Genomic DNA, 22,501 nt, shown 5'->3' on the forward strand with positions numbered 1-22,501 from the left:
GATCCAACCTCTCCATTCTGAATGAAATCAGCCCTGAGTGCTCACTGGAAGGACAGATCCTGAAGCTGAGGCTCCAGTACTCTGGCCACCTCATGAGAAGAGAAGACTCCCTGGAGAAGACACTGATGCTGGGAAAGATGGAGGGCACAAGGAGAAGGGGGCGACAGAGGACGAGATGGTTGGATAGTGTTTTTGAGGTTACCAGCATGAGTTTGACCAAACTGCGGGAGGTAGTGGAGGACAGAGGTGCCTGGCGTGCTCTGGTCCATGGGGTCACGAAGAGTCGGACACGACTAAACGACTAAACAACAACAACAACAACAACAACAACAACAACAACAACAACCATTACTGTCAAGACAAGATGGGGGAGAAGTTTGGAAGGAGGAAAGACAAGTTACCTTGGCCAACAGGAGCTAATAGGAGATATTAAAGGTAAAGGTACCCCTGACAATTAGGTCCTGTCGTGACCGACTCTGGGGTTGTGGCGCTCATCTTGCTTTACTGGCCGTGGGAGCCGGCATACAGCTTCCGGGTCATTTGGCACCATGACTAAGCCGCTTCTGGCGAACCAGAGCAGCACACGGAAACGCCGTTTACCTTCCTGCTGGAGCGGTACCTATTTATCTACTTGCACTTTGACATGCTTTCAAACTGCTAGGTTCAAGATATTAGGAGCATGTATAACAGAAGGCACAGGAAGGAACCGGCCTGGGTGAAAGCAGGAAAGTTTAGGCAGAGCCCAAATAGAGTGAGAACAAGACAATGAAAAGAAGCAATGGAAGAGGAGAAACCGTTGGGGGCAGAGAGAAAGCACTCTTAAAAAGTGAGGACTGGAGACTTGAAACCGGTGTGGAGGTTGATCTTCTGCCATAAGCCTTGGAACTGGCTTGATGACCGCACCATTGCACATTTCCTGTTGCCAGCAGCAGTTGTGAAACTCCCCAGGGTGGGGTCTGGTGAAGGGAGGAATCTGGGTGCCACTAATGATGGTTTGCAGCTGTCCAAGTGTCCAAAGGTCTCCCTGGGTTTAGTCTTATAAGTCACAGAGCTTCCTGAAATCTCTCCCGCTCGCCCTGAAACAGCTCCGCTCCATTTGCAGCAATGTGGCTCTCCGGACTGGCTCTCTGCCTGGGGCTGGCATTCACCGGTGCCATCATCCCAGGTAATGTTGTGTGGCTTGCGTCTGCCCATCATCCACTCTACTGGGTTGGTACCAGAGCTTAGGGAGATGGACATGGCTAGGGTGAAGAAAGATTAGGGTGTTTGGGTCATGCCCAGGGTCTCCTGGAGTGTCCTCAGAATGGGAAGGTTGGATGTATCAAGAGAAATCTCTCCACCTGGGATTTGTGAGGAAAGTTGCCCCAGCTGAATAATTGCCTGGTGTCTACTGTGAAGTTCAGGGGCGCTGAGCGACTTTGGTAGTGGGTCTCTTTTGTAGATAAATTTTTATTGTTTTCATCATGTAGTTTTTCCCCCCAACCATCCTTATTATCACATTATAATCCCTTTGACTCTGCCGAGTCCTGACTTCCCTCCCTCCCAACCACTGGTATATACATCACATACTTTTTCCGTATCTTATTATCATAACTCTTCTGTTTTACATTGAAGGTGTTATTCCACTCCTGCTAGTGTCTTAATATTTTTGTTGTTCTCCTTTATATATTCAATAAATTTGTTCCAATTGTCATTGTATCTCTGGTCCTCTTGGTCCCGGATCCTTCCTGTCAATTTGGCAAGTTCCGCAAACTCTATCATCTTCACCTGCCACTCCTGGTTGGTTGGTAAATCTTGTGTTTTCCATCTTTGGGCCAGTAAAGTTCTTGCGGCGACTGTGGCGTACATGAACAAATTCTGGTCTTTTATTTTAATTTCTCTTCCCACCAGTGGGTCTGTTTTGTTGCAGTTCCCATCTGCTATGGAAACCCCTGAAAGATGACCCAAAGTCATTGAAATACATCAGAGTGGACTCACCTTCCTTGCAGGTTTTTAAGCAGAGGTTGGGTGTCCATCTGTCACGGATGCTTTAGCTGTGATTCCTGCATTGCAGGGGGTTGGACACTGAGGTCCAGCTCCGAGGGCCTGCTGGTGGTTCCCTCCCTGCGAGAAGTGAGGTTACAGGGAACCAGGCAGAGGGCCTTCTTGGTGGTGGCGCCCGCCCTGTGGAACGCCCTCCCATCAGATGTCAAGGAAATAAACAACTATCTGAATTTTAGAAGACATCTGAAGGCAGTCCTGTTTAAGGAAGTTTTTAATGTTTGATGTTTTATTGTGTTTTTAAAATTCTGTTGGGAGCTACCTAGAGTAGCTGGGGAAACCCAGCCAGATGGATGGGGTAGTAGTAGTAGTAGCAGTAGTAGTAGTAATAATAATAATAATAATAATAATAATAATAATAATAATAATAATAAAACAATTATTATTATTAGATGACCCTCTGGGTCCCAAGTCTACAATCCTGATTCAATGCGCTTATGTGATCACTGTATACAGATCAGCATATTTCACCCCTTCCGATAGAACATAAAGGGTTCTCCGTTTTGTTTTCTTATTAAAGTGTTCTTCCATCAGTTCCCTTCCCCGATCAGTATGTGCAATGTGGAACTGTCTTTCATGTCGTTTGTCTGGTCGTTCATTAATAGTAGTGATACACTTGGCTTCTCTCCAATATGTTGCATATCAAGTTCCACTTGTCGAGGGTTTACAGATAAATAATTTCTTTAACAGATACTGGGATATTCTGCTGAATGTCTGTTGAAAAAGAGGATGGGTTGTAAAATTGAAGCAACAAGGTGTTTATCTATCGTAACTTACATTTTCAACTTCAAACCAATAAGTCTGTGTTACTGAGCATATCTATGAGAGCATGGGGGGGGGGGAACATATTTTATTTTAAACATTTCCATACTGCCCTCCAGTTGAGAAAGTCTCAGGGCGGTGTGCCAAAATAATAATAATAGTGAAGATATTAACACTGCAAAATAAAACTGCGGAAGTACCTATTAAAATTGGTGGAGGGGACACTCCTGCACCAATGGTTCTGACTCAGAACAAGACAGCTTCCTATGTGTAAAAATACGTCTCTCTAATTATTACGCACAGCTAAATCAGCTTATGTGTCTACCTTTCTGTCTAAGAGTTCTTACTTTGGAATTATGCTCCCAGCCACAGAAATAACTGAGACAATTTCACATTCCTTCCTTGGTTTCTCCTGCCTCAGGTGTATTGATTTTTGAATTGTAAGCTCCTTGGGGCAGGGGCCTCTTGTACTCTGCACCTTGTAAGTGTCATGTGCACTGATTGCACTGGATAAGTGATAAAGAAAGCCAATTAAATTTCACTCTCTATAATCATTCTAAAATAGACACTTGTTTTGGCTGCCAGGCAAAACATCTTGAGTGCAATAAAATTTATCAAGGTTCAATAGTGATTGCCTGGATGAATCGGTCCAAAGTCTACGGCTCCATTTGGAGCAGGTGTTTGAAGTTGAAATAAGCAAGTTCTATACCTGGAGCAAGTTCTCCATTCACTGTGTTTGTTTTTAGTATTTGGTTGAAAGAAAAATGTAGGTATGGTAAAATAAAAAGGAGAATTCCCTGGTTGCCTAGATCAAGGCTCGGGGCAAGTACCTTTGGTGAGAGAGCCCCAGCAGAAATTTAAAATCACAAAACAGGCAGCAAAGTAAAACGTGGAAATATAGGCTGCTCGACCTTTAAAATATCCCCTTCTAAAGTTGCTTCCAAAGTTCCTCTTCCCTTAGCATAGAAAGAGAGCACACATTTGGTAAGTTAAAAATGGTTTACTTACAAACTCTTCAAAGGTCAGATTCATGTGCTTTTCCATACAGCAGCAAGAAAAGACAGGCGGTATAGCTTTGGTTCCAAAATGGTAAATGTTTCTCAATTATTTATCACTGACAAACTGGAACGTGTCCAGAGGAGGGCAACCAAAATGGTCAAAGGCCTGGAAACGATGCCTTATGAGGAACGGCTAAGGGAGCTGGGCATGTTTAGCCAGGAGAAGAGGAGGTTAAGGGGTGATATGATAGCCATGTTCAAATATATAAAAGGATGTCATATAGAGGAGGGAGAAAGGTTGTTTTCTGCTGCTCCAGAGAAGCGGACACGGAGCAATGGATCCAAACTACAAGAAAGAAGATTTCACCTAAACATTAGGAAGAACTTCCTGACAGTAAGAGCTGTTCGACAGTGGAATTTGCTGTCAAGAAGTGTGGTGGAGTCTCCTTCTTTGGAGGTCTTTAAGCAGAGGCTTGACAACCATATGTCAGGAGTGCTCTGATGGTGTTTCCTGCTTGGCAGGGGGTTGGACTCAATGGCCCTTGTGGTCTATTCCAACTCTATGATTCTATGATTTGTACAGAAACACAAAGATGGCTTGCTGAAGCCACACAGATCTCTTTATTGGTAGGGTTTGTATGGTGGAAGAGTAAGAAGTGGGAGAACAGAGTTTGGTAAACCAATGTGAGGGGAAGCGTTCAAGCTAAGCCTGGCAGGACAGCTTACTTTATGGTCTTAACCCCTTCATGCAATAAAGAGACTTGAGCATGTTGGTTATATGAGGCTGATTTATCCCACACACTGTTCATTCCTGGTTCTCCAGGCCTGACACTCCTCTTTTTCTGGGGATTTGATATGCAATCTCTCCCTCACCAGTTAATTGCAGGTTGCACGTGCTTACTAAGGTTGCTTCCAGGCTGCCAGTATTTTGCAGGAGGAATATGAGCACATACTAGACATTAAGGTCTGTGCAGTTAAAGTGGCTCTGCTTTCCTAGGGCAACAAATCCACTTTTTAAACAGCAAACTTTGTGCAGTTTGGAAACTGACAAGCAAGCAGGTGTGCTGAAAAGTGTGTGGTCAACAAACGTTGATCCAGTTCCGGGCACCCCAGTTTAAGAATGACATTGACAATCTGGAACGTGTGCAGAGGAGAGCAACCAAGATGATCAAGGATCTGGAAATCAAGCCATATGAGGAGCAGTTGAGGGAACTGGGTATGTTCTGTCCGGATATGAGGAGTCTGAGAGGAGATATGATAGCCATCTTCAAATATCTAAAGGGCTGTCACATGGAAGATGGAGCAAGCTTTTTTCTGCGGCTCCAGAAAGTAGGAACCCAACCAATGGATTTAAATTCTAAAGAGGAGATTCCGACTAAACATCAGGAAGAATTTTCTGGCAGTAAGAGCTGCTTCACAGTGGAACAGACCCCCCTTGGAAGGTGGTGGACTCTCCTTTGGAGATTTTAAGCAGATGTTGGATGGCCATCTCTTGTGGATCTAGCTGAGATTACTGCATTGCAGAGGGTTGGACTAGATGACCCTCAGGAATCCCCTCCAGTTCTATGATTCTATGCTTCTATGAATGGGAAGGTGTATATCCTCCCTGTAGACAAATCAATACTAACCAATCTATCCTTCATGTAGGCTTTGTGGAAGCAGATCAGGATGAAGTTCAATAAACCAGTCATCTGGGGGAGTCATAAGAAAGGTTTGCACTGCCAACCCTAATTCCTGGTTGTTGTTTTCTGTTCCTCAAGCTCAAGAGGAGAAGCCCTCCTTCTGGAACCAGCAGGCTCTCAAGGCCATCGAGCAAGCCCTGAGCCTCCGTCCCCGGCACTACAAAGCTAAGAACCTCATCCTCTTCCTGGGAGATGGTAAGTGGGCGAAACGCTTGGGTTGCGCTCCCCTGTCTGTGTAACATGAGCGAGAATAAATTCTTCTCTCTGTGCATGCAGAACTAAGTGCACACAGAACAATGTCAGCCCCAATGTAGAACCAAGTCAGCACTCCCAAGCCGAGGCTTCCCCAACCTGATGCTTGGCTGATGTTGTTGGGCTCCAAAATGCCTGGAGGGCACCAGGTTGGGAACAGTGGCGTACCATGGGTTGCCAGATCCCGAGACAGCACGGAAGGAGAGAAATAGACAGAGTACGCTTGTGCATTCAACTGCCTAATGCAGTGATTGCCAAACTTGGCCCTCCAGCTGTTTTGGGACTACACTTCCCATCATCCCTGACCACTGGTCCTGTTAGCTAGGGATGATGGGAGTTGTAGTCCCAAAACAGCTGGAGGGCCAAGTTTGGCTATCACTGGCCTAATAGCTATTGTGCCACCCAGGAGATCATAGCCACAGAGATAAGAAAAGAAAAACCATTCTGTTGCCTGGAGAGGTCACTTCCTGGTTCTAGTAGAAGCTGTTTTCAACAGAGCCCAGTGACAGAAGCACGCAGCTGTTTTGAGACAGCACCATGTGTTGGGATTTTGCGCCCCAAACAATTTTGTGCCCAGGGCAACTGCCCCGTGGCCTCCCCCCACATGTTACGTCACTGGTTGGGAAGGCTGCATAGTCAAACAAGCCCCTTTCCCTGAGCCTTGCATTTCCAAGAGCCAATTCCAAGAATGCAGAAGCTTGCTTTCCTCCTCCAGGTTGTGTTTGATGCTGATAAACCAATTTGGACAGGAGTCCTATATCAAGGGAAACACTATCGGTGCATTAATGGCTCTCATTAACTGGCATTAAATGTTCAGAAGGTGTGTGCCATAATGATTTGCTGGTCGTGTTGTCAATAGTCTTCTTTGGACTCTTGACGTTCACAATTCAGGGAAACTCTGGTTCCAAAGTCAGGAAGGAAACAATTCCGGAGGCTGCGAAGATTATGGGAACTGATTGTTATGCAAATTAAGTGAGATAAATTAAGAACGTAAGAAGATCAGGCCAAAGTCCCACCTATTTCAACAGTCATTTCTCACACTGGCCAACCAGACGCCTATAATACAATTACTAATACCAATCATTCAAATACCGAATTATATAATTTAGGTGCCACCCCCCCACCCCACATGCTAGAATTGATGCTTTGATTATTTTCTTTATTTCTGCGTTCCAAAATCTTATTAATTTCAATTACATATCGGTTAAAATAATAATCTCTTATACAACAACTGCAATATTCGTGCAACCTCTTTGCCTCTGGTCAAAAACTGGGGTGCAAGCAGTGGGGCCCCTTCACAGCCAGCAATGAGCTCTGGGTAACCTCTGTCACCTCCTTCAATTGGGTTGTTCCATGACAGATCTCCACAAATTTTCCACGAGTTTGTGTTTTTGGGATCCGCCTGAGAACGTGAATGGACTCATCATTATTCCTCTTTGTTCTGACCTCTGTTTAAAAGGGGAGGGAAGCATCAGCTGCAGCAGAACAGCCAACTTAAACACAACACTCCACCTTTACAACAGCTGTGCTTCTGACTCTCAAACCTTGGGAATGTTGAAATATATACCAAAAACAAATTAATCAATCTGAGTCATGCAACTCAAATTGGGGACTCAGCTACATTAGTAAAAAAAGCACAAAAAACCCAGCATTTTGAATGTGTTATAAATATGCAACACCAGATGGCAATGAAGAGCAAAAAAAAATTCTTTGTGATTTTCCATAGTGGTTTTTTTCTTTTGTTATAACGGTTTAATTTCTGGCTTATTTATAGCATTTTATTCCTGTGTATAGATCCACCCTGGGTCTACTAGACCCCACTTTTGTAAGCAATGTAGACTAAAGCCGTTTCTGGGGGCCCTCTGGGATTGGGGGCGCTGGGGTATAAGCTTCATTAGTTTCATAGTTGATCCAAAGCACCAGTCCCTCTTTCAAACCATCTTTCCTTCTGCTGCCTTAAGCTGGGTTATTTTTTGTTTTGGTGAAGTCAGGGAGTGTGAAATACCGTATTTTTCACTCCATAAGACGCACCTGACTGTAAGACGCACCTAGTTTTTAGAGGAGGAAAACAAGAAGAAAAAAATATTCTGAACCAAACAGTGGATGTATGATTTTTGTGGTTCATGCTGTGGCCACACACATGTGATCTGATGGTGAATTTGGGTGACCCAATGCAAAAATCCTGAGGATCCATGTGGATCTGTGCTTTGTAACCATGTTTTTGCGCCATTGTGGCCCCAGGAAACAGTGGATGCGTGATTTTTTTGGTGCAGGCTGTAGCCATGGACATGCTATGTGATCTGAGGGTGAATTTGGGGTGACCCAATGTAAAAATCCTGAGGATCCATGGGCTTTTACCTCCCCCCTCCCAGGCAGCCTCCTCTAGGTCCCTTATCTCTCTTCTGATCACACCGATCAGCTGTTTCCTTTCAATACTCCATTCCCTCTTGTTTGCCTTAGTGTCTTTTCCTTAGCTGGAGCAGTTTTTTGCTCCTCCTTTTCTTCTAATTCCTCACCTTATTGCTTTAGTCTTCCTGTTTCCCCCCCTTTGCAAGTTTGCTGTCTTTACCTCCCCCAGACCAGGCAGCCTCCTTTATCTCTAGCATCCCTTATCTCTCTCCCCGATCGGCAAACGATCAGCGGCTTTGTTTCAACACCCGCTTCCCTCTTTCAAAAAAAGAAAAGAAAAAAAGCATGATCTGCTTTTCGCCCCTGGGAAATTTGGCTCCAGGGACCACACATTCGCTCCATAAGACGCACAGATATTTCCCCCTACTTTTTAGGAAGAAAAAAGTGCATCTTACGGAGCAAAAAATACAGTAGATGTCGTTTCTCTGGGAGGAAACTGCTCTGGGAACACTGTGTATTGAGGGGCATAAGAGGTGTTTGTGTCGGGATCCTGTGGGCTGCAAACCTTCTCACTCTGTCTCCTGTCAGGCATGGGCCTCCCCACCATCACCGCCGCCCGAATCCTGAAGGGAGAGATGAAGAACCAGCTGAGCCCCCAGTTGCCTCTGGCGATGGACGCCTTCCCTTATGTGGCTCTTTCCAAGGTGCCTTCCATCTGCGCTTGTCCCTGCAGTTCGGGGGGGTGGGGAGCAAATGGCTTTCCGGGAATCGTGCCTTCCTTTCCGCTGAGAAGGTTCTTTTTCTTTACTTGAGGCCAATCAGGCAGTAATTCAGCAGGTGAAGCTTGTACTGACTGCACCTTCTTTGGGCAAGGCTCATAGCTCAAGCTCACACCTTGCATGCATGCAACTGCCAAGTGCAGTCTTAACATAGCTGTCAACTTACAGATTTGAAAATAAGGGACCAGCAGCCTTGAAAATAAGGGATCAGCAGCCAAAATAAGGGATTTTCCAAGCACAGGTATGTTCAACGTCTGAGCCCCTCCGAGCCAAAGGCAGAAAGCCCAGCCAGCAGCCAAACAAAGCCTCAAGCGGTGGTTCCCACAGCGCAGCAACCCGGCAAAGGGGATGCAGCAAGGAAAACCACCGTCACCACTCCGCTGGGAAGCGCTGAGCAAAGGCGAGTCCCCAAGCAACGCAGCCGATTTGATTGGCACAAGGCATGCAAGCTCCACCCCCCAGTCGTTCTTAGACTCCTTATTGGGTGAGCAATGCAGCCAAGCAACACAGCTGGAGCCTCCCTCCTCCCTGGCCGGCAGGGAGGCAGGGAGAGGAGCTGCTTCCTTTGAAACCTGGGAAATTTAAGGGACATCCATCAATAACTGACAGCAGCGAGACACAGCGCTGGGATAAGGGACTTCCCTGCCAAATAAGGGACGGTTGATAGCTATGAGTCTTAAGCAAGTTGGTTTGGGGAGCATTGCTGGAAGAGGCGGCAGAGAGCCAGTAAAGGGCCTGTGGCAGCTATATCACATTTTCCCATTCATTGGGCATGGAAAAGCGTCACATGATTGAATTTTCACCTGCTGTCAACTGTTGTCTGCAATGACTGGCAGCCTCTCTCCAGGGGTTGAGAGAGGAGTTCTTTACTAGAGATGCTGAGGATGGAAGCTGGGACCTTCCTCCTCCTGCAAAGCAGATTCTCTGTCACTGAGCTACAGCCTTAGTCAAGGTGTGATTGAGGAACCACAGAGAACCCACCATCAATGCAAGTGTGGGAGACATTTCCCTTGGGTGTTCAAGTGCGGAGACTCACACCCAATTCCTAATTAGATTCAGTAATGCATTACCAGATGGAGTCCTAAGAGTCTGCCAGAGCTTACCAGTGCACACACACTATACAGTGGTACCTCGGGTTAAGTACTTAATTCGTTCCGGAGGTCCGTTCTTAACCTGAAACTGTTCTTAACCTGAAGCACCACTTTAGCTAATGGGGCCTCCTGCTGCTGCTGCGCTGCCAGAGCACGATTTCTGTTCTTATCCTGAAGCAAAGTTCTTAACCTGAAGCACTATTTCTGGGTTAGCAGAGTCTGTAACCTGAAGCGTATGTAACCCGAGGTACCACTGTAGTGGAAAATGATGTCACCTTGGCTGTCTCATCCTCTTCCAACCACCTTACGGCCACCCCATCACCCCACAATTTCTCATCCTTGGAAAAACTTACTCAACCCACTTTTTCAAACTCTACGTGCAAAACCCTCCATGCACCTTACCTCAGTTGTTTTTCACTTTGATGGTCAGCTGTTAGCTTCCAGCCACGTGGTTTTGCCATGTTCTTGCGTACGTGACACTGTTCTCGCTGACAGAAATGCCACGTCACAAGCAATTTTCTCACGTCCTGTTCACGGGCTGCGGGAAACGGCTGCCTACCGTTCCCTTACCCCAACAGTAGGGCCGGCCTCCCAACAGCTCGCTGGAGGGTGTGAGAGGGCAGCCTCTAAGCTTCTTCCCAGCCATGTCTCCTTTGGTTTTGGCAGACGTACAACGTGGACCGGCAAGTGCCCGACAGTGCTGGCACCGCCACCGCCTACCTCTGTGGGGTGAAGGGCAACTACAAAACTATTGGGCTGAATGCCGCTGCCCGGGTTAGCCAGTGTAACACGACAGTTGGCAACGAAGTCGTGTCTGTGATGCAGAGAGCCCGTGCAGCTGGTAAGATGGAGGGCACAGATGGAGAAACAGAGTCTCATTCACACGAGGGGTGGGATTAAAGCACTTTTATTTCCTCACAAAGAACCCTGGGAACTGTAGCTACTAGCGGGCGCTGGGAGTAAACTACAGTTCCCAGGATTCTTTGGGGGAAGCCATGTGCCTTCAATGTATGCTGTGTCCAACTCCCGGCCTGCTAGGTCTTCTTGATGCTTTAAGAGAAATGTTTTGAGTCAGGATAGGGCCCCTGGGTCAGAGCCTTCTTGGGTCTGGAGGTGGAGCAGAACAGTTTGTGGCAAATCCATTTGCCCAAGACGTACAGCTAAAATGAACATCAGAGGAAGTGGGGTTCAGGGGTTGGTGGAATCAATTTGCCACCCCATGGTGGTTGGCAACCATTTTTGTAGCCATCTGGGTGGTTTGTCTGACTAAAGCTCTCTGATGCTTGTAAGGAGTCTCAACACCTCCAGGCCACCAGGGGGCAGCATCCCAACGCTTGGTTACATACATTTTTTGTGTGTGCCCCCCCAACTTAAGGTAAAGGTAAAGGGACCCCTGACCATTAGGTCCACTCGTGACCGACTCTGGGGTTGCGGTGCTCATCTCGCTTTATTGGCAGAGGGAGCTTCTGGGTCCTGTGGCCAGCATGACTAAGCCACTTCTGGCAAACCAGAGCAGCGCACAGAAACGCCGTTTACCTTCCCGCCGGAGCGGTACCTATTTATCTACTTGCACTTTGACGTGCTTTCGAACTGCTAGGTTGGCAGGAGCAGGGACCAAGCAACGGGAGCTCATCCCGTCACGGGGATTCAAACCGCTGACCTTCTGATTGGCAAGTCCTAGGCTCTGTGGTTTAACCCACAGCGCCACCCGCGTCCCTCCCCCCCGCAACTTAGTTACGTCTTGTTGGGCTCAGAGTTTGCCCTCACACTTGCAAACCCTTAATCCCAGAGATGTAGATGGTAAGCATGGTCCTTTCATACTTAGGGGACATGCCCAGAAGCATTGTCTTCTCCTTCCTCCAAGTTTCAGATCAAAGCCAAAACCCCAGTTCAATGAGGATCTCTTGCCTGGCTCAGACAGTCCCTCTTGCAGACAATCTCTCTCTCTCTCTCTCTCTCCCCCCCCCCCCCCATTTCAGGAAAGTCTGTGGGGATTGTGACCACCACGCGAGTCCAGCATGCATCGCCCTCTGGGAACTATGCCCACGTGGTGAACCGGAACTGGTACTCGGACGCCGACATGCCCGCCTCAGCAATTTCGGAAGGCTGCAAGGACATCGCTCAGCAACTTGTTAAAAACGTCAACCTGACGGTGGGTTGTGGGGAGGGGCAGCAAACCTCCACCTTTCTGGGCTTGCAATCCACTCCTGCCCTCTCTGCTCTGTTATCCTGCTCAGGGTAAGCTGTGGGGCAGCTTTTGCCAACCTGGTGCCCTCTCCCCACTTGCGACTCCCTGCAGCTGTAACACTGCATTCTTCCTTCCTTCCTGGGCGTCTCCCTCTTCCCCATCATGCTTCCAAGCTGACCACACATTCTGAACTTACATTTTGTACTTTTGTAACTTAGATAGTAGTTATAAACCTGCCCTTCCATTTTTCTGCCATAACTGCTGCTTCAAGACCTAGATTATGTAAGTAAATACTACTTTTACTTCTTCACAAAACAATGTTGTTTTAAATGGGAGATACCAGGGAAACCCACCCTGTCGTAAAAAAGCTTCCTGGATTATTGCTTCCAGAAGGTTAAATCAACCTTGTTTTAGCTTCCAAGTTTAAGCTGCAAAACATGGTATTCTGTTGATCTCACCCACTTGAGCAAGGAAGGATAATAACTATATCATATATCCTCTCCCAGTGCCTGTGTAAATCCATTCCTACAGTCCACCCCTCGAGGTGTCCTTGCTCTGGGTCCCTTCAAACCTGGGAAATCTCCTGCCAAGATGGCTCCCCTGAGTGCTTGCTTTCGCTTATGTGCACATTCACACAACCCTTCCTACGACGTGTGACTTTCTTGACAGGTGATCCTGGGCGGCGGCCGGAAGTACATGACTCCAGCGGGCACTCAGGACCCCGAGTACAACACCAACTCCAGCAAGGGCATACGCCAGGATGGCAAGAACCTCATCACAGAGTGGCTTAACTCCTCGCCGGTAAGCTTATCTCACCCAAATGCTTTTGCTTTCAGAAATGTGGACTTGACACGAGGATGGTGTAATAAATGAAAATCTGCCCTTATTCCCTTATGGGGGACACAAGAGCCCTTATAGAGTGCTTTGTAGGTTCTCCATTGGTCGAAGAAAAGGAGGCCAACCAGAGAATATTGAGAAGCAAAGCAGCTCGTAAGCCTGATCTTTATTGATCTGTTGCAACAGGGTGCTCCTCTTACACGCAGGAGAACGGAGGAGGACCCAGAACCAAGGTGTGCCCGCCCTTATATAGACATTTTAATTTGCCCGCCTTGGAGTCCAAGACCACCCCCAGAAACATCATACCCCATCACAGAAGGGGTGTAGCTCAAGACCACCCCCCTCCAGATACATCATACCTACATCACAAAAAGGGCGGTCTACAGCAGAAATCTGAGTGCGTTGTTTACCTCCTGTCATTGTTTATCTCCTGTCTGGCAGGTTACCAGTTAATGCTTACCCTGGGGAGCCTGGCTAGTAACAAATACCCAGTTCCTGAGCCAGGCCACAGGCTCACCCCATTCATACACAGATATACCCTTAAGACAGGATTTGTGAAAGAAAAGGCAATGGGGAGGCTTTTCCATTTTCCTTTGACCTTGCAGAGAAAACATTTGGTCAGTTTGAGAGCCAAAATGGCTCCAGGACTGCCCTCCTGCGCTGCCTCAGACATGTGGTTCACATATTTATGTACGTGTTTGCTTGGTACATTTATGAACATTTATTATATATATAAGACCTTAATTTATTTATTTCAATGGGAAACGGGTGTGTACGTGTTGTGCAACATCATTTGCAATGTACTTTGGCTGTGCACACATTGTATACCTCTGGAGCATGTTTCTCCTCGCAAAGATTTTCAGTCACCATAGGGTTACAATTCTCAGCAACCCTTATGAAACTGCAGCTCATGCAATTCTTCAAAGGGTAAAATGTCTCTGATGTTGCATTGCAGGGGGTGGGACTAGATGACCCTCGGGGTCCCTTCCAACTATGCTTCTATGAGATAAGACGTCAATGCTGGGTGTGTCCAAAGGGGGTCTTGTTATTTAGTCTGTGGGTCCCATTGGGCCACACAGCCAGCCATCAGGGGAGGGATTGCAGCTCAGCAGAAGATTTGTGCTCATGCTTAAATTCAAAAGATGCCAGGTTCAATTCTTGGCACCTCCAGTTAAAAGGAGCACATGACAGAGAGCTCTTTTTTCTTCAGCGTTTGGAGAGCGGCTGCCAGTCATGTGGGGAGAATTTCCCCTTGTGGGTTCAAGTATGGAAGCTCACACACAATACCCAACTAGTCAGACTTTATTCAGTAATGCATCTCTGCGAGAGCTTGGAATGCTCTCTGTGTAGGAAAAATATATGTAATCTTTGCTACCGTATTTTTCGCTCTATAGGACGCACCCAACCATAGGACGCGGCTTGTTTTAGAGGGGGGAGAACAAGAAGAAAAAAAATCTCTCCCTCTCTGCCCAGCACCCCTTCAGCAAAGCGGCAGGAGGCGCTGCGCAGAGAGAGGGAGAATTTTCCGCCTCTTGTTTTCCCCGTCTAAAACAAGGTGCCGTTCAAGGTGCGTTGAGTCGCCTTCAGGTGGCTACCTTGGAAGCCTGGAGAGCGAGAGGGGTCGGTGCGCACCGGCCCCTCTCACTCTCCAGGCTTCAGGTTCCTTTCGACCTGCTCTTTGGGGCTGGCGGGGGGAAGCCCACCACCAGCCCCAAAGAGCAGGTCGGGGAGCAGCGGAAAGGCGCGAAGCCTTCCCGCTGCTCCGCGAGCTTCTCAGGGCTGCTGGGGAAGCTCGGGGCTATGGCTTCTTTAGCCCTGCACACCCTCTCCCGGCTGGTGAGGTGGCGCGAGGCTAAAGAGGCTGCTGCCATAGCCGCACACCCCCTCTCCAGCCGGGAGAGGCTGCACGAGGCTATGGCAATACCCCCACCTCCCGCAAAAGCCCACAGGAGCCGCGCACCCTTTAAGGAGCGTGCGGCTCCTGTGGGCTTTTCTACGAGGAGGGAGAAGGGACTGACTGGCCGCGTCAGTCCCTTGTCCCTCCTGGGGAAAAGCCCGCAAGAGCCGCGCGGAGCTTGTGTGCGGCTCTTGGGGGCTTTTCCTCCCTGCCTCCCCCCTGCATTCACTCCATAGGACGCACACACATTTCCCCTTCATTTTTGGAGGTGAAAAAGTGCGTCCTATAGAGCGAAAAATACGGTATTTCATTCTCTCCCCATCCACCTTCTGCCACCCCGTCACCCCACAATCTCTCATCCAACCACAATCCTTGGAAACACTTACTCAGCTCAATCTTTTTTACTGTATGCGCAGAGCCCTTCTTGTGCCTTATCTGGAGCTGTTTTTCACTTCAACAGCCAACTCCAAAAGTGGCTCTTACCAGTCTTTTGGTCAGGTCATGTTTCTGCATACGTGATGCTGGCCTAACTGATAATGGGTTTAACAAAAATCCCACCTCACAGAGGGGACAATATTGGAGTAGACAGGCAAATATTCTCCAAAAGGAAACACATTTTAAACTGTGGTGGATATGGCAAGCTACGTTGGACCTGAGAGGCGTAGAAAATATCCCCTCAATTCTTTGTGTTTCTTCGTAGGGCACCAAGTACGTCTGGAACCGAACACAGCTCCTGAGTGCTGCAGACGACCCAGCTGTGAGCCGCCTCATGGGTAATGGGTTCAAATCCCCATTTGCCTCCCAGTTTCTTCATCCATGGTGTCTTAGGCAGCTTACAGCTTTAAAGCACATTATTTCCCTCAAAGGGTTATGGGCAATGTAGTTCACCCCTCGCAGAGTGACAATTCCCAGCAACCCTTAACAAACTACAGTGCCCAGAATTCTTTGAGAAAAAGAATATGCTTTGAATGTGCTTCAAAGGCACACACAGCCTTATTCAGCCCTGTCTTGAAATGCATATCACTCACCACTCTTCCCTGTTGCAGCGATTAGAAGTGTTTTTCTCAGAATGCATTTCAGACCAGTTTATATGCACAGGAGAATCAAGGAGAAATCCTGGACCGAACCGCTTTGGGCTGCAGATTTCCTTGTGTCTCTCTTCACGTGTGAATTTTCCTCATGTGGGGAGTGAGGGAAGCCCCATGACATGTGTGAAATTCCAGGAGGGAGGGTTTTGTGGCACAGCCAGCACCTCTCTCCTCTCACCAGTCCCACTGCACCCAAAATGGTGCCTTCTGGGAAAAGCTGCAACCCTGGGGTGGGGAGCCATTTTCAGCCCCAGAGACAAGCTGCTGGGGCCTGTCAATCACCTGACAGCACGACAACTTCAGAGCTCCTGAGGGCTCCTTTGCAGCCATCTCTTTTCCTGCCCCACACCTGGCTTCACATATGATGCCCAGGTGGATGTGGCTTGGAGAAAACTATTCCGTTCAGAGTCCCTCAAGGCTGCCAACAGCGGGACTGCTGTGGCATCCAGTCCGCTTCCACTGTGCCAATCTGCTTCTCCCGGCTACAGCAGAGTATCTTGCGCAGTGGTGTCCCTGTGTGGAAGAAATCTCAGCCATGCAGTAAAACTTTCATACAACGGCTTCCTCTATTCTATGATGCGTTCATTGTACAGCAGCAAAATGACAACAGCCAGGGGAAAGCGAAGACACGATGCTTCTCCTGTCACAGCCAAAACAAAAAATAAAAACGTTCACATAATAAAGATGCAAACACGCCCCAGTGACAGGACGCCATTTCCCTTGAGCTGTTAATCCTGTAAGCTCTGGGTATCCTCACAAAAACAGGCTCACAGGTCAAAACAGGACCCTGGATAGTTCTTATTTAAGCCAAGCGGCCAGAGGTTGCTCACCTCTGCTGTAGCACTTGGTTCCGCCAGATTGTGTGAACTGTGGCTTGGAGAGGGCTAGGAACTCATTCTTTCTTCTGACAAATCTTCTGTCTTGGGCTGGTTGGATGCAGAGGAATGGTGGGAGGAACCAGCTAGGGAATCCTCAGGGGAAGAAGACTCAGAACCCGGGGAGTGGTGGTGGGATGACACTGAGTGGACAGACGGAGAAGAGGGAGAGGACTGGGGAGAGGAGGTGTCGGAAGCTGAAGAGGTAACAGGGCTCAGTGAGCTGGGAGAGTCTGTGGCAGAGAGCAGTCCAGAATCGGAGGCAGAAGCTGAAGCAGCAGAGGCCAAGAGGCAGAGATGAGTCAGGCTGCTGAAGGGTCCCAGGTGTCTCCTACTTGTCCTGTGACAAGCTCCCCTCTTGCCTGGTCTCTCAGAACTAGGAGCATAGCTGTCAACTGTCCCTTATTTGGTGGGAAAGTCCCTTATCCCAGTGCTGTGTCCCGCTGCTGTCCCTTATTGATGATGTCCCTTAAATTTCCCGGGTTTCAAAGGAAGCAGCTCCTCTCCCTCCCTCCCTTCCTGCCAGCCAGGGAGGCTCCAGCTGTGTTGCTTGGCTGCGTTGCTCACCCAATAAGGAGTCTAAGAACGACTGGGGGGTGGAGCTTGCATGCCTTGTGCCGATCAAATTGACCGTGTTGCCTGGGGACTCGCCTTTGCTCAGCGCTTCCCAGCAGAGAGGTGACGGTGGTTTTCCTTGCTGCATCCCCTTTGCCGGGTTGCTGCGCTGTGGGAACCACCACTTGAGGCTTCGTTTGGCTGCTGGCTGGGCTTTCTGCCTTTGGCTTGGAGGGGCTCAGAAGCTGAACATACCTGTGTTCAGAAAATCCCTTATTTTGGTTGCTGATCCCTTATTTTCGAGGCTGCAGGCCCCTTATTTTCAAATCTGTAAGTTGACGTCTATGACTAGGAGAGGCATGAAAAGGGCGGAGGAGAAAATAGCGTCACATAGGTGAAGTCTCAGATTGCTTGGGGAAACCCTGGAGAGGACTTAGACAACTGTAGGAAGGCAGGAGCCTTCAGTCTTGGCAACGGCTTCATGGGGGCCAGACCCATGGGGATGAGCTGCTGTGCTCATTAGGCCTGACACTCAGCCAAGTCTGCAGAGATAATGTTATTGCTAATAAAGACATAACTCCAGCTTTGAATGGTGTGATTTACTGCCAGCTGACTCTTGGACACCCTCTCACCCAGCACGCCTCAAAACAGTCCTTTCTCGCATGATGCACTTAGAACAGGCTGTTGTTCTCTCTGTTATCCCCAGGCCTCTTTGAACCTGGTGACATGAAATATGATCTGGTCCGCAACAATCAGACTGACCCATCTCTGGCGGAGATGACTGAGGTCGCCTTAAAGATCCTCAGCCGCAACCCCAAGGGATTCTACCTCTTCGTTGAAGATAAGTTGGGCCATCTTCTGGGCTGCGTTGACCAGGGTTTGGGTGGTAGGCAGACTGGGATCTTGTAGTTAAAAATTAGTAAACAGCTCAGTGAAAGGGGGATCCATTAACTGGGCGATTGTAGGTGTTTTCCCTGATCTCTCTCTTTCTAAGTTGCCCTTTTCTCCGCACGAGGCAAGATTGACCTGGGACACCACAACGGCATTGCCAAGCAGGCTCTCACCGAGGCAGTGGAGTTCGACAAAGCTGTCCAGCGGGCAGGGGAGCTGACGCAAGAAGCTGACACCTTGACCGTGGTGACCGCTGACCATTCCCACGTCTTTGGCTTTGGCGGCTACACGTTGAGAGGCTCCTCCATCTTCGGTATGGGGCTGGCGAGGAACCCGTCAGTTCTGGTTCTGGTGGGCTCAGCTGGATGTGGGGGGGGGGGTGGGCCGTAGATCAGGGTTAGAACAGCTGCCTGGAATGTAGAAGGTCCTGTAGGATCTTCACATAGGACTGAGGAAGCCCAGTCTGAAGCCCTGGAGAGCCACTGCCTGCCAGTGCAGGCAATGCAGAGCTACATGGACCGTTGGCCTGACTTAGGATTGTAGAATTGGAAGGGACCCTGAGAGTCATCTAGTCCAGCCCTCTGCAATGGGGCTATCTCAGCTAAAGCATCCACGACAGATGATTATCTAATTTCTGCTTTAAAAGCTCCAAGGAAAGAGAGCCCATAACCTCCCAAGGGAGACCGTTCTACTGTTGGTCCGCTCCTCATGTCAGAAAGTTCTTCCTGATGTTTAGTCGGAATCTCCTTGCATCTTCAAGTCATTGGTACATGTCCTCCCCTCCAGAGCAGCAGAAAACAAGCTTGCTCCCTCTTCCACGTCACAGCTCTTGAGATATTTGAAGATGGCTCTCAGATCTTCTCTCAGTCTCCTCTTTTCCAGGCTAAACATAAGGCAGCTATCTATTTCCCAAAGGCCATCCATGCAGGTCTTCAGAACTGTGGTCCAAACCGCTGGAAGAATATGGTGGTAACAATGCAGTGAGGATGCACAGCCTCTTGGGCTGCGTCCAGAAAGGGCCATGGCTTAGAGAGCAAAGTCTTTGTTTCGCCTGCCAAAGGTCCCAGGTTCAATACCTGGCATCCCCAGTTAGGGGGGGGGGGAGATGTTTTCTAGTAGAGCTGAGAAATACTTCTGCTGTAGATCTTGGAGAGCCTCTGCTGCTCAGAGTATTGAACTAGATGAACTAACAGGCTGAGTGGCCCTCCAGGGATAAAAGCATAGAATCGTCAAGTTGGAAGGGACCCCCGAGGGTCATCTAGCCCAACCCCGTGCAATGCAGGAATCTTAGCTAAAAGATCCAAGACAGACGGCCACCCAATCTCTGCTTTAAAACCTCCAAGAAAGGAGAGTCCACAAGCTCTGTCTGGCCCTCCTCATCACCCTCTCCTTGGGTCGTGCCTTTCAGTGGCTCTGCTTCACACCATGGGTGTTTTTGCCTGGCTGGAATGTGCCCTTGAACTCAGACCATGCCTCTCGCTTGTCTGGATGGGGGTTAGGGAGGGGTGTGTGCGAGTGTGTGTAGAAAGCAGCCTCCCACACAAAGGCAGAATGGGCATGCCCTGCTCTGCCCACTTTTGCCATTGGCCCTTGGCCCCACTGGAATCCGGCCCTTGGGAGCTTGCCCAGAAAGGAAACCAGCCCTTGGCCTGGAAAGAAGATTCCTCACTGTCCACTACGCTCCCTCCACAGGCTTGGCCCCTGCATTAGCAGCAGACAGGAAGGCGTACACATCCATCGTGTATGGGAACGGGCCGGGCTACCAGATCACCAGCCAGGGCCGCCCCAATTTGACCGAAGAAGAGAGCGGTAAGAGGGATGTCGCTGCTGAATTGGGGAGGCCTGGGGAGGGGGTGGCTGGACAGGGCGTGTGGTCAACATTCAAGGCTAGTTTGACTCTATGGCAGGGATTCTAAGGCCACAGCAGACGTCACCCAAGAGTGTTAATTGATACGGCGGTGGTTGTGGTGTTTAACCCTCCCTATGCCATTTTCCGGGACGCAGGTGGTGCTATGGGTTAAACCACAGAGCCTAGGACTTGCCGATCAGAAGGTCGGCAGTTCGTATCCCCAGGACGGGGTGAGCTCCCATTGTTCGGTCCCTGCTCCTGCCAACCTAGCAGTTTGAAAGCACGAAGTGCAAGTAGATAAATAGGTACCGCTCCGGCGGGAAGGTAAACGGCGTTTCTGTGCGCTGCTCTGGTTCGCCAGAAGCAGCTTAGTCCTGCTGGCCACATGACCTGGAAGCTGTACGCCGGTTCCCTCGGCCAATAAAACGAGATGAGCGCCGCAACCCCAGAGTCGGCCACAACTGCACCTAATGGTCAGGGGTCCCTTTACCTTTACGCCATTTTTCAGATCTGAGGTTCAAACGCCTCCACCCACTTATTGTTGCACCAATCCACATTAAAGCTTAACCCTCCACTCCATACTTGCTTTAAAGTAATACCCACCCATCCCCCAAAACTAAGGGAGATCCTGTTACTGATCTTCCACTATGTGTGGCCTAAACCCTAAGCCTGTCCAGTGTCCTTCGCAGTCGTAGGCAGTAATGCTTCTGAAAACCAATTACTGGAAACCACAGCAGGCATCTGGTTAGCCTCTGTGAGGGGCATTTGGCCTGATCCTGCAGCCTCTTCTTATGTTCTTCCATTCCTCTCCGTAGAGCGTGACGACTACCACCAGCAAGCTGCGGTGCCCCTTGACTCGGAAACCCATGGGGGCGAGGATGTGGCCATCTTGGCAAAGGGCCCCATGGCTCACCTATTCCATGGGGTGCAGGAGCAGACGTTTGTTGCCCATGTCATGGCCTACGCTGCTGGCATAGAACCATACCAGGATAACGGCCTGGACTTTAACTCTGCCAGGTTGACAAAGCCCGCCTTGGTGACTCTTCTCTTAGCCTCCTTGCTCCTTTGGGCCTGTTAATCTTCCCCTGGACAACAACTCAGGGTACATCTCTCTCCTCTTTCTCTCCTCTGGACAGCGCTTCCAACTCTGACGCCACATAGAATACACCCTCAAGAGCTTTGCTTCTTAAGCTAAACAAGTGTTCTCCATCCTGTTGAAGGCTGAATCAATGAATGTCTTCCATCTTGTTCCATCAAAAGTGGGGTTGGCAGTTCCAGTCATGGTGTGAACATGCAGAAGTACATGCAGGGGTATCCCTTATTTCAAGGAAACATGAATTCCACTTCTGACACCAGCGTTGCACACTACCCCCCAATCTCTGAGCAGTGTGAGATTCCAAGGATTCCAGGTGCTTAGCAGTCAGAATGAGGAACAGCGGAGACTGTGGTGCCTCAAAAGAGGGTGACATGCTCAACTTCAGACCTGAGAGCTGCTCTCCTACCTAGACCTGAATGGTGGGTGGTAGTGCACTAAAGGCATGATGCCATGAATGCCACAGGGAGACTATGCCCAGCTTCTAGAATGCCAAGCGATGCTTAAACCCTGCAGTGCCCCAAACCCCCCCTTTTCGTAATCATTGTTACTAGCATTGATAGGTAGAGGCTGGAGCAGTGTGTGTGTGTGTGTTTTCTGCAGCTTGAAAGGAGAGGTTCCTTGGGCAGCTGACAGGCTCCTTCCCATCAGCTGATTCTTCACTCCATGCCAGTCATCGTGGAGATGTGACGTGATGCTTCCTAACCCAACCATCACACTTCCACCTGGATTTGCCATGTCTGACTGGGTATGGTCTCTTAAATAACCACCTGTGCTCCAGATCAGGACTGCAAGGGAGCTGCCAGGGACCATGATGAGGAGGGCTGCACTGAGGAAGAATGGTGGGAGCTACCCTCTCCCCTTGATCCTGAATCTTCCCAGGAGCAGGAGGACAGTATAGATTTGGAACAGTGGTTTGCAGAGGGGCTTAGTTCAGAAGGCAGAAGCTGGGAAATACTGGATGGGGAACAGCTAGGAGAAGAAACACTGGAAGAGAGAGAGTCAACAGATTCACGGTCTCTGGATAGTATCCACCCCCTTCCCCCAAAGTCCTGGAGAGCTCAGAAAGTGTCAGAACAGAAAACACAGAGGCTCCAAGCTCAGATTACAAGATGTAGAAGTGATGTAGATTAATAGAGATGGATCAGGGAGTGAACTTAATTGGGAGCACCACCATTCTAGTCAGATGCTTTTTTTTTGTCCCTTGTTGTGTTTATTAAAGAAACTAACTGGTAACTGTTTGATCTGCTCATTTACGGCCATGGGGGGAGGAAG

General features: G+C 49.0%; 1 protein-coding gene across 1 annotated transcript; it reads left to right on the forward strand.

The window, feature by feature from the left end:
• The first annotated feature begins 1,016 nt into the window (after positions 1-1,016).
• LOC114598109 (intestinal-type alkaline phosphatase) lies at positions 1,017-21,352 on the forward strand. The gene is made up of 11 exons (XM_028731801.2): positions 1,017-1,165; positions 5,561-5,677; positions 8,672-8,787; positions 10,620-10,794; positions 11,933-12,105; positions 12,811-12,942; positions 15,576-15,648; positions 18,100-18,234; positions 18,406-18,597; positions 19,977-20,093; positions 20,949-21,352. The coding sequence occupies exons 1-11, from the start codon at positions 1,105-1,107 to the stop codon at positions 21,209-21,211; spliced, it is 1,554 nt and encodes a 517-aa protein (XP_028587634.2). The 5' UTR covers positions 1,017-1,104; the 3' UTR covers positions 21,212-21,352.
• Positions 21,353-22,501: the final 1,149 nt, after the last annotated feature.

The sequence above is a fragment of the Podarcis muralis genome, chromosome 6, assembly GCF_964188315.1.
Source record: "Podarcis muralis chromosome 6, rPodMur119.hap1.1, whole genome shotgun sequence".
In the NCBI taxonomy this organism is placed as follows: Eukaryota; Metazoa; Chordata; class Lepidosauria; order Squamata; family Lacertidae; genus Podarcis; species Podarcis muralis.